The sequence below is a fragment of the Atractosteus spatula genome, chromosome 3 (assembly GCF_055471065.1).
Source record: "Atractosteus spatula isolate fAtrSpa1 chromosome 3, fAtrSpa1.hap1, whole genome shotgun sequence".
In the NCBI taxonomy this organism is placed as follows: Eukaryota; Metazoa; Chordata; class Actinopteri; order Semionotiformes; family Lepisosteidae; genus Atractosteus; species Atractosteus spatula.
Genome location: NC_142708.1, coordinates 59,695,703 through 59,708,326, shown reverse-complemented (window position 1 = coordinate 59,708,326; position 12,624 = coordinate 59,695,703). Strand labels below are relative to the sequence as shown.

The 12,624-nt window shown below is 35.3% G+C and overlaps 1 protein-coding gene across 1 annotated transcript; it reads right to left on the bottom strand.

Annotated features, from left to right (window-relative positions):
- Positions 1 to 1,539: 1,539 nt before the first annotated feature.
- On the bottom strand, positions 1,540 to 11,150 carry LOC148838075 (SPARC-like). The gene is made up of 8 exons (XM_088910620.1): positions 11,085 to 11,150; positions 9,356 to 9,434; positions 8,178 to 8,295; positions 7,317 to 7,435; positions 4,088 to 4,245; positions 3,627 to 3,739; positions 3,045 to 3,139; positions 1,540 to 1,888 (listed from the first exon to the last, which is right to left on the bottom strand). The coding sequence occupies exons 1-8, from the start codon at positions 11,148 to 11,150 to the stop codon at positions 1,836 to 1,838; spliced, it is 801 nt and encodes a 266-aa protein (XP_088766746.1). The 3' UTR covers positions 1,540 to 1,835.
- Between the last annotated feature and the right edge of the window lie 1,474 nt (positions 11,151 to 12,624).

Here is a 12,624-nt window from a genome sequence, read left to right as displayed (position 1 = left end):
ACATTGTAACAATGCCACAACTCAGCAGTGTAGGGTTTTCTGATGGATCCCAACCTGTCAGAGCTTTGCTTTAGAAGTTTAGTGCTTTCTTCTCAGGTATTTGCTCACCTACCGTCACATGATTCCATGCCAAGTATCTTTCTTTGCATGATTACAAAACAAATATGAATTATCATCTATTGGTCTGAAAAATATCTTCTTTTATACATGTTTTGTTGTCAGAGGCAACTTAAGCAGGCTTATAGTCAATAGAGCCAGAATCTATCTTTCTGTGGCAGGTTCTCAGCCTGAAATGTGCACACAGATAATCATCCATCATTAGTGCAGATAGCTCAGCTTCTCAGTGGCGTATGATTAGAGGCAGATTTTGGCAGGAGATCTCATTACTGTTCACAACACCAGAAAATTGTGATTGTATCATGAACGGGCATCTACTCATGGGCATGGAGAAGGAATCAGCTGCCAATTGCCAGAAGCACAGATGCGTATTTGTTTCACTCCATGCTAACACCCCAACCAGGGACCACCAGACAAATATCTGGCAGAATTCTTTTCTCTTCTCGCTGAAAGCACTAAACACTGATCAACAAAAAGTGTATCCAACTTGCAAGCAACTGTGACAATTTTTCGATTGTAATTAGTCTAGGTTAGTTAATGGTACTGTTAAGTAATGATAAATATAAGACTTCTATTTACTCTCAGCAGTGCCTATTTTTAACACTTAATAACAGTCTTTGGTGAAGATGACTTAACTCAAGTACACTTCGTATTTATTCCTTATACAGTTTTATTTCTAAAATAGATGAGAGAGATAAAAATAACCCTAACCTTATTTTTTGAGGTCTCCTACAAGGACAATTATGGTTAGAAAGCAATATATATTAAAGTAAACCCTCAGTTGAATGCTGGAATTGACTTTGGATTGAATGGACAAAATCTTCTAATTGAGAATTTTGTTTGTAAAATCAGAAATAACAGACTTTCCCTGGCATAAGAATACAATGATCAAACAATGTATTAATAAATAATACATAGGTTTAAAATTCAGAAATATCAATGGGTAGGCTAATCACTTGATACTATTTGTTTCATATGCTTGTCTGAATTTTACACAGTATATTTACAATACATTAAATAAATGCTTCGGTATTTAAAATAAAAAAGCACCAGAACAATTTTCATTGACTGTTAAAAAATAACTATAATGTCCAAATATTATATATACTCCTGTAAAAAATTGTGTTTTGGGGCTGAAAAATGTCAATTTTAATTTAATGGACATTCGGCAATAACGGCCAACCTTTCCCGTTAAGATGCTAAGATAAACTGAACTTAATACTTGTACTATTTTAAGAGTCAAACAACAAATAGATTGCTACTTATAGAAATTCTTATTTCTATTGTGCAGAAATATCAGGGTAATTCTTTGTTGAAATGCAGACCAATATCAAGCAAAACAAAACACACTTTAAACCCTTTGAATTATTTATTTAGTGACTCAACAAAATCGAATGTGTGTGATACATATAAATGGGAATTTTGTGAAAGGACTATTGAGCCTGCATGCTAGCATATGAATGTGAATACGCGTGAATGTGAAAACATTGCAAATGTGTGTATGAGTTTCTTCTTCTCTGCATTTTCTCTGTAGTCAACTACCATTTGAAATAAAAGATAATGAGGACTCTTTGCTTTTCTTGCTGTATTCTGAACACAGGACTAACATATTTTGCTAGAAGATCAAAAGAGCACCACCATTCAGTAACATCCATCAAACAGAGGAATAAGCCATATTAAGCCCAAGGTGTGAAAGTAGGGTACAGTACAGCTCATAGTTAGACCTTCCTTTTGGGTTTGATCCAGATCTCCTTTGGTCCCATTTTCCCAGCTGTATAAGTAAAAAAATATTATTTGCATTCCTCCTCAATCAAGATATCCTTAAACAAGGATCTTAGCCCTCTTACATAAACTATAGTAAAAATATACCAAAAAATATACCAAAATAAAAAGCAAATATATACAATGTAGCAGTGAGACAATTTACTGGCACATTCAACTGAGTTTAGTTATTTGGGTAATGTATGTTTAATCGGACTAATATAACTGAAGTCTTGGAAAAAAAATAATTTGATTAATTGGGGTCTACAACAACATTCAGGAGAAAGATAACACCCTGTCTTCCACCAATCACCTGCTCAGTAGGTTATAAATACAGGACCTCTGGCTCTCCTCCCTAGAGCTCTTCTCGTGATTCAACCACAATGGTCTTGTCTGTTTGACCAAGCTGTCATCTCTCACACCAAACTATCTCAGACAAAACTCCTTTCTAATTTTGCATTTAATTTAACACAAAATGCATCACTGACTGGAATATTACCTGTGTCTCCTGACTGCATTTTGGCAGATTAATATTATATGCAGTATTACAGTATCCACAATTATTTAAATAGAGCAAGTGAAAATGAAAGTGAGAAATCTTGAAAAAGCTAACAATTTCAAAAGTATGCCAAACATTTTATAGTGTAAAAAGTGACCCTTTGCACATCCATCTGTAATTTTCCAGACTTTATTCCAGGGACTACAAACGCAGTTTCTGTATGTGAGCATATCTCATAATAACAGTGAAATCAATCATTTATAGGGGGTCTGTTTCTGTTTATATACAAAATCAATGTTTAAATGGAATTTCCAGCACCTTAAATAATTATCAAAATAGATTTTTTAAATCTTTTTTTCTGAAGGTATTTTGCCAGTTCAGGGTTGTCAACATCCATGCTGTTTTTACTCTCTCTAGAATGCTGCTGTGTCTGGGTATAAAGATGTCATTTGATTTCAACATACCAAGTGATTTTGAAACAACTATTTGTTGGATTAATGTTGAGCTGAGGAAGGGAGAGAGAGATATAGAGATAACTGTCATGCAGATCTGTCATGCAGTATGCATGATGAATAAACAAGGCTCTCACTTAGCCTTCCTTACCAGGCAGTCCTCACAAGCAATTATTTATAAAAAAAGAGCACAAGAGAGAAATGAAATCACTCACCCATAAATCCTTCATACCACTTCTCCGACTTTTCAACAAGACAATGAATCCACTCTTGCAAACTGACACTTTGGTCTCCATCTGCATCACAAGACCTTTGGCCACAGAAACAGCACACTGTGCTTGGAATGCCAGTCGCATAAGACACTAAAGGCAATTGAATTTAACTTATAACATTAAAGGATGTGCTCAAGCAGCATGAAATAAACTACATCTACAGAAAACAAATTCCATATACAGTAGCTACGTGTCAGTCTAACAGTCTACTCGGCAGAACTGTAATTCTAGAATTTATCAGTACGTAAGTGCAATAATATGTATTACTACATTTCACAAGCATGGTAATGTGTAACTGGCCTTCTCAATTCTGAGAGGCATTAAAATTACAACAAAATAATACTGGTTGCATTTGTTGCATTTTTAATGTTTTCCAGTATATTATCTCAGTAAATTAAAAATTAAAAAGCATTCCCTAAAAGAGTCAGAACCACAAAAGGGCCATTTAATAATTGTTAGAGCAGACCTAGGTAGTCAGCAGAACAGTCAATATTATAAGAGAAAACAGAGCGAAATGTAACTTACTTGAAGAACTCACTGGCACAATGCTCCAAAGGCATCAGGTGATAACGGAATTCCAGCAGGTCTCTTTGACTGAGCACCCCATCTTTGCCCACATCCAACAGATCAAATCTCCACTGTTTTGGAAAATGTTTGTTACAGAAATTGCAGAAAGACAGGCAGAATATAAAACAAGTCACTGGCAATAATGCTGCTTGACCTTATTTGGAAGATTTTTACATTAATGACTATAGTGGGAGGGATTAAATTATACGGCCTACATCACAAATGATTAAAACCCTTTCTTCTCACTGGTACACACAGTACATAGAAACCCTAAAAAGATCAAATCTATTCAACCACTGCAAATGCAGTAATTAATCATCATGAAGTTCCACCCCAATTGCCACATAATTAACAAATAACAAATAACAAATAATTTAAGTACAGTTGCATGACAGAAGATTATTTTTTTCAGCACAAACCTTGGCAAGGCCTTTTCTTTCTCTCTTGGTCATCAAGGCATGGGTTGAAGAGTCATTCACTTTCTCAAACTCGTCAATTTCTCTCAGATGTAGGAACCAGTTCAGGAGCCGGAAGGGGAATTCAGCAAGTTCTTCCTTAGAGCAGGGTGCCTGTTTGGCTAGATTAAAGGCATCACTGATAAGTTTTACTTCTGTCAATAGTGCTAAACTGTCAACCATGAATACAAGTTACAGCAATGAACAACAACACAAAAACTATGCTATTTATAAACTATGTTGTAAATAAAAGAAATGTTATTAAATTTTCCTCTCAATGTTTTGATCTATGATGAATACAATTGTGTATCTTACTAAAGACCAAAGGGTACTATATAAAGTATGTATTTACAGTAAATAACCTTTATATTGTTCACTGCCTGACAAGAAAATATAGCGATAATAAACAGTTAATAAAGTTCATTAAGTTATTAAGTTCCTTAATATTTCCTTAATTCCTTAAATTAAAAAAATTCTCAATAATTTTCTATATGAATGTTTGTATTCAATGTACAGTAGCGAATAAAACATCTACCGGAAAAGGGACTATAGTCGCTTACTTCACCCACACATGCAGAAACCCAGCTGCTTTTTAAGTGACATCTTTTTTTTATGAAAATTTTTCAGAATGGAAATGCAAAAAGGTTGTAACTAAACAGACTCATAAGTAAAAGTTAATTGATGCAGTTTAACAAAGTCAGTGCTACTGTGTATCATTTAGTCAATTCATTGAAGATCTCTTGACACATTCAGAGAATTTCTATATGCTTACTAAGCGTTTTATTAATTTAAGGATTCTAGTTGAGATTCAGCATGAGCACACAGTGTTCCTTCGGGAACAGAATAATCCAGAAGCAGTATATTGCTGTTTTGTTTTATTGTTTTCCTTCATTTTCATTTTGATTTTTCGATAAGAACATTAGTCCAATTTAAACGGTTCCCAGATTTATCTTATAACTCAGAACCAGTTGGATCACTTATCATGAATGCGCAATGCAGTTATTAGTCCTCTTTCAGACATACAAATAACAGGACATACCGTACAGCTAAAATAATGATGGAAAGAGATGGAACAGCACTTTCCACTGCTTCTGTAGAACAGTACACATCTCAGAACCTATCACATTTTATTTCTTCCTGGACACCACACATCTGTAGTTCCAGTCAGCAGATCAAGATGTTGAATTATTCATGTTTGGGGTAAGCAAGGTTTCAGAAGGGGTGATTTCTTGCAAAGGAAGGTTTTTGCTTTGCCATATGTTACATCACCAATACAGTATACAATAAGACTATAGCTCATACCCATTAGCTTTGCCACAGTGCTGGTGATGTATCTCCAGAATTAAAGATTCACTTCACTTCCATTAGAAATGAAATTAAAATATGCGACAACTAAATTCATATATTCTTACTGACGAATTGAAAACAGATGGCCATTGTCGCTTATGGCATTGTATAATAGGAGAAAGATTTATGGGTACAAGTCCCTTTTTGTGAAGCTGTGAATTTGAGATATTCTGGTGCTTTTTTCTTATTTTAAATAATAATAAACTATTTTTTAATGTAGATTTTTGGTGTGTTAACCAATTTTGTCCCAGTAAGTACTTTTGTTAAGCAAATTATAATAATAAAAAAACAATAAAGCTGTAACTTACAGTTGCAGAGAAGACAAACAAGTTAAGAAAACTGAAGAAAAGCAAACATTTGTAGTGGGGAAAAGCTGTAATCTAAACTAGACATACATCAATTATCATAAAATATCATAATCATAATCACTATATCATAATAAGAGTTCAGGGCCTCTTTATAAAAATAAGCAACGATTATTTAACTACTTTCAGAAAAGATGATACACTTCTTATATGATTATGGTTATGTAATGTGTAAAATCTTGATACAGTACTGACATGCACAGGTGTGGACGTGTTTTCATGGGGAACTGTATTAACTGAATGTGTTGGAACGAAACATTACAAGTAAATAGCTAATGCATTTTTAAACAGAATGGAAAGAAACTCTGCTTTCTTTTTCTCAAAGTAGAAAAAAAGAATTCTACTGCAGCCAGCAATACACTTTTCAGAACAATATACTGTATTTATTTACAAGTGCTACATTCTGTGGCCTTACAGTATTGTCTCCATGAGCAACCAGTGCCTGCTATAGGGATAGAAAAACCCAACCTCCCTGGAGTGACATACTGTACCAGCTGTGAGGTAGAAACAGGGAAGGGGGTTGGAAATGGATTGGGAAAACAAAAGGGATAGCTTGGGATGAGATGGAATAGTTGTGGCAGCATCAGCTGTCTGGATAACATGGATTTAATTTCCTTCCAGAAATAACAATCTGTTGCCTGATCCCGTCAAATGTCAGAATCTAAGCAAAGTTAGGTTTGGTTAGTACTCTGAGGGTAGGAAGACGAGAATGCTCTGAACCAGTTTCCAGACCCATGCCCCCGTATGGCGAATGTTGACTTGGTCACAGGAGATCCTATGGCTCTGTTTGTTAAGAGATGGATTTCTAAGGTTGTTGTGCTGGCTAAATTCCACTTTGGAATTTACAATCCAATTTTATCATTGATTCTTTACCTGGCCTCCCTTAAGACCTTCCCTTTAATTCAGTGGGTAAAACAATTCCTCACTTCTCCAACCAGATCTGCTGAACTATTCAGATGAGCACTGCACTTCAGTTGTGGATGCACTGGCTCCCCTACAAAAAACTCAAGCACTTTGGGATCCTTTGGGATGAAAATGCATTCTAAAAATGTGCAGATTTTTTATTATTGTGTACATTTCGTGAATTGTGTATTTACTAAGGATGACACTATTAACTTGTCATGTTATCGCCTGCCTAAGGCTTGCACTAAGAGGTAAATGCTGCTTTCTTCTTCTGCTGCACAACAACGAGATGGGCTTGAACATGGTTTATAAAAGATGCATCTAGACTTTTCCCTTTAATTAGACGTATTCACTAGCTATTTTCAGCAACAAATGTGTAAAAAAAGGCTTTGTGTTTCCTTGTCCTAGTCACACAAAAGCTTAACTTGAAACAGCCAAAAAACAATAACAAACTGACAGGCCTGGAACCTACATAGCATCATATATTGAATAAAAATATCCAATAAATTAGAAGATTTATTTGGATTTTCTTTTCCATGATAAGGTCAAGAGTCACTAGATATATTGGTTTCTCTTACCTAAGCACTTGCCATAATAAGATACTTTAATGTATCTGCGCTTGCTGCAGGCTTCCTTATGAAGCAAGCATTCATTGTTATACTGTCGTCCATAGTTACTGCACACCGGATCCAGTTTACTGTGGAAACATCAGAAATTCAAAAATTAAACTGTATCTGTGGAATTTGTGAATAATGCAATGATCATTAACGACTATCAATAAGATGTGCACTGTAGTAGTTAATAGCATATTAAACCAGTTTGTCATAAAGATGGCACTCCATATTTATAAATATTACAGAATTATTGCAGGGCAAACAACTGTATTACTTTCTCTAGCAAAAGAGTCATCGGAACATCAGCAATACCACAAATGGGAGGGAGCCATTCGGCCCACTGTGATTATTTGGTTTTGTTTCTCTTTTTCTCTGTAGTCAAGTAACCAGTCTCACATTGAACAGGGGCTAACCACTAAAAAAGCTGTTGATAAAAAATAAATGAATGAATGAATCTTGTTCATCAGTTCAACTTGTAATCAGTCATACATTTATAAGGTGAAGGATGTTTCTGGTATTTCTAGTGTGAGACTAATTAAACTCAGTACTTAATTGAGCCTCTTGGCATGATGGGCCATTAAGGAGAAGGACATTATAATTGTCCCTTTATGAGCTATCATGATGGTAGATGCTCGGTAGATGTCAGCTGGGAGAGGCTGAAGAAAGATTAATGAACTGTAAATTGTATAAAAGAAGACCATGAAATCCTGTTCTGCAGACACTATAAATATCCAGGGGACTATACCGTATTACCTCTTTCAGATATTTAAAATACAGAGGGAATATTTTGCATGACTTCTTAATACAATTTCTAATCATTCTCACCTTGAACACGCTCTTGGACAAACACATTTGGTTTTCTGCACTCCATTCTCTCCAGTGAACACTTGACACCATGATCCCTTTGGCTTTAAACATTTCTTCTGTAGACAGGGGTTACCTACTGTGATGTTAGAGACTGTTAAACTGACACGAAGAGTTTGTCCCAAATGACCGGAATAAATTCATATCATATTTAAACATATCACATAAAGAGAAACAGAACATAACTTTTTTTTTCTAGAAAGTAGGATTTGCACTGGATACTGATAGAAATCACTTGTTTATGAAGTACGAAAGTGCCTATTGACAGATATATTCTGTACTATTTTAATTTTATGGATTGAGTAAAAATTGTTTTTTAAACAGGAGATATGCAACATTGTAATCTTGAAATTTCAGAACACTGTGAATACTATAGTTAAGTCAAATTATGAAATCAAATTTAATAATAAACTGCTTTAAGTAATTTCCCATTAAAGTAAGGCATTTAGTGTGGACTGGAACTACACAAAGCTTACGTTTACACTAGTTTCCTGAAATATCATGTTATGTTATGTCTGCAGTTTTCATTCAGCACAGCTCTTAACTCCACAGTTCTTTTAATTACTGGCCTGAATCAGACTGGCTCAACAGCTTCCCCAATTCCTTTGGACAGTCCTGACACTTGCTCGGCTGCCTTAATGAAGCACTGCAGGAGGATTATTCCAGTCCCGCAGGTGCCAGTGTGACTGCTGGATTTCTTTCTAATTATTTAAGGAATTCATTACACAAGTCACCTACCCCCACGTTTCAATGATTTGCTAAATAAATTATGCCTAAAATTCCATGATGGTGGTTTCTTTAGACCTAACTTAATATATTCTGTAAGAAACCAACACCAAACATTAATAAGTGATGACAGGACTAGAACTTTAGTGTACACTTTTACTGTATAATAAGTCCTGGAATTCTGCATTCTAATCCTGACTGGATAATACATTAAATCCAACAAGCTCTACAAATTGAGAAATAATGAATTCAATACAACATTCCAGGGGTTCAGTATCATTTTGAAGCCCCTGTTTGTTTCTGTTTTTTTACCTAAAGTATGAATAAGAGCATACGATCTAGAAAAGATTGAAATGAGCCTAATAAGATTCTGCTTTCAAGCCCCATTTGGGAAATGGATTGATGTAGAAGACCTGTTTCATCTGCTACAGTTACTGCTATTAGTTTTCCATGATTGTTGATCAACATCCTTCTGCTTCGACTTCTGGAACCCTACAGAAGGGCAAAATAGAATCAGCAATAACACTAATAAGAACTAATGTCAAATTTCTGCTCTCTTTTCAGAAGAACATCAAACAACGATTATAACACATGAACTATCCCTTGCCAAGGGATGTCCAACAAATGTTGCTCTGTAAAATTTAACAAAGAGATATTTCCACTAAAAATGTTTTGTATAATGTACTCTCATCCTTAAACTTCTGTAAATCTTTCAATCTTGGCAATGTGTGTTGTCTTTAATTTTTTTTGTTAGAAACATTAGCTGCATATCAGCATATCAACATCTTTGTGACACTATTTATATCATCTTGACACTGAGAAATACCTCATATGGCTTCTAATATTTCAACATATAAAGTCCTCCATGAATGAGGTCATAAAGACAGAAACACGGGGCCCTCATGTTAGGCTCTCCTGATTAAAACAATAGATTTATCATATTGTGTATTATGAGTACTTTAATTGGTTTGTTGGTTGTTACGTCCCAGTGTGTGTTCTGTGTGTGTTTTTTCTGTTATGTCCACACTGCTGACCCTTGATTGTTCTCTCTTCCCCATTGGCCCACCATTACACCACACTTTCTGTATGATGTCATCATCAATTAGCTCTCAGCCAATCAGAACACATTTTATTCACTATATAACATGGAGGTTTTCAGCAAGGAGAGGCCTTTCGTTTGACATCGGTCCCGTTTGGTTTTGGTTATCGCTTCGCTCCTGGTTATTGCTTTGGCTTCGTTTGTTGGTTTGTTTTGCTTTGTGTGTGTGTATTTTCGTATAGCTTCGGCTTTGTTGTTTTGTTGGTTTTTTTGTTAGTTTCTTTGTACTTTCGTTTGTTTGTGTGTTCATCCTTGTTTTGCCATTACCTTGCCCCAGTGTTACATGTTCAACTTTTGTGTTCTTTTGTACCCTGCTCCTGTTGATTACTCTTGTTTTCCCTTATTTGTATTCCTGGTTCACTTGTGTTTTTGTTTGAACTTTTGTATATAAGGTTAGTTTAGGTTGTTGGGTACACTTACACACTTAGTTGATTTTGTATTAGTACACTAGTTTAGTATGGGTGAGTGCCATTTGTCTTGTATGGTTTTGGGTAGTCAGTGCAGGTTAGCTAGGGTGTTGAAGACGCCGAAGACCGTGTATTTTGGGTTTTCTTTTGTAGTCAGATTAGCTTTCCCTCACTGTCCTAGCCAGCTCCATTTTGTTTATTTTCTTTCCTTTGGCACCACTCTAGTTCCTTACCCTTGTTATCACGCTTCCTAGTCCCTCACCAAAACCCCCCTGCTTCCAAAAGAATTATCCTAAATGTTACACCCCTTTTCCCCTAGACACTTGGGGTCGTAACATTGGTTAATTGTTTTAATAACCAATTAAAATGAATAACTTTCCCCCAAAGTGAAGTATTCATATAATGTTACCTGTGCCAGGGTAAGTATATGTATGCAAGTATATAAATTAAACTGGTGTCTTCATTTACTAACAAAATTCAGCAAAAAATTTTACACACAGAATTATCATATCTGAATTGGATGAAAATCTGCAATATTGCTGCTGTGCTGTAATTAATTTTTGCCTGTTATTTTGTTACAGAAAGGCTCCTAATGGTTTCACAATGAGATGCTCTATTGAACAACAGAAGTAGTACCGTGGTTGTAGACAGAGTCACAGAGACAGCAATGAATATCATCAGCCCTCTGCTGAGTTGCTTCATGGTAATGATACTTCGCCCTGCTTGGGGAACAATTCAAATTGCTGAAATTAATCTTTTTTTATTATTATTATTATTTTGTTTGCACTGTGAACACTAGCCTGCTCACATAAAAAAAAAATCTCACATTTATCTGTTGTCAAAAGACGCTTATTTCTAGCAAGGTTCATAGCAATCTGGAGCCTGTGGTGGAAGCCTGTCCATGGTAGGGCACACACAATTTAGAGATGCTGATTAACCTTTTCAGCATATGTTTGGGAGGTGAAAGAAAATATCCAGAGCACCTGGATAAAACTAATGCAAATATAGGGAGAGATCCACACAGAAGCACTGAAGGCAGTGTTGACCACTAATTAACCCAGGACCTAAGAGCTATTAGGCAGCCACGTTAAGCACCACACCATTAGGCTACACAAATCGCACATTGGATAATTCAGTAAAGTTACTGGCAAAGATTAACACAAGATGGCACTAAAGTTCCACATTTCAAATTTCACTAGGCTATCACAGATTTCCCTTTTAATTTTTAGTTTTTAAAACAGGTCAAATTACGCAGCAATGTTTTTTTTTTACTTCTGTTGTTCAACTGTATAAAATATCGATATGCTTCTTGGGCCATTCATGCCAATTTGTGGTACGTCAAATTACAATGAGTAAAATCTGCTCTTTCCTTGCTTTAGTTTTCTGCAGTAAATACTCACAAATTCATAATCGGGTTTTCTCCACGAAGCAAAATATAAGTACATTTATTACAATCCCTGAATACATTTTCACATTTTAAAGTTATCTGTTGCTAAAACAAACACATTCTTTGAAAAGCAAATTAATGGAATTCAAAATGAAATTTAAAAATAAATTGATTAAATTTGCAAACTTGATGTGTAATATTTGTTAGTATTCACAAGCTGACAAACTGAGTTTCTTTTTTTAAACTTCAGTGATCCCTTAAGAAACAGGTACAGTATGAAAATATTCTTCATAATTATAAATATCACCAACATTAATGTCTGTAATTTTCACATAATGCAAGCAAGACATGCACAAATATTGATTTTTCAGTATAATGTAGCTCTAAAACAGTTTTTAACAGAAAACTTACTTTGGAGAGCAGGCTACTTTTTGTTCACATCAGAGCTTGAACATGCAGAGTACAGCAAGAGTCTGAGCAGCCTAGTAAGACATTGTCATACTAATTAAGGGGATTAAAGTCAAGTTCAAGGATTTTCTTTTTTTGTTGTTTTTTTTTTCAGTGCTTAACTCTAAGTGGAGGAATGTTTCTGGTGGGATGGGGTTTTGTAAACCCCTCAGCACTGCACACTGACTATTAAACCCAGTTTATTAAAACTAATTCTACAGCTTCCTTCTACCTCCAAAGGCATGCTGGATACATTTGATTACTATAAATTGTCCCTTTCTGGGGGTGGGGCTGTTCCCGGTATGATCAGGATCAAGAATAAGACTGAAACAACCGAGTGAG

What these genes read in the sequence shown, in the direction of transcription:
- LOC148838075 (XM_088910620.1), bottom strand. Translation starts at nt 11,150, where the DNA reads ATGAAGCAACTCAGCAGAGGGCTGATGATATTCATTGCTGTCTCTGTG. An exon ending in TGACTCTGTCTACAACCACG is followed by an intron (nt 9,435 to 11,084) that starts GTACTACTTCTG and finishes GCCCTTCTGTAG; the next exon opens with GGTTCCAGAAGTCGAAGCAG. An exon ending in TTATTATGGCAAGTGCTTAG is followed by an intron (nt 4,246 to 7,316) that starts GTAAGAGAAACC and finishes CCTTTAATCTAG; the next exon opens with CCAAACAGGCACCCTGCTCT.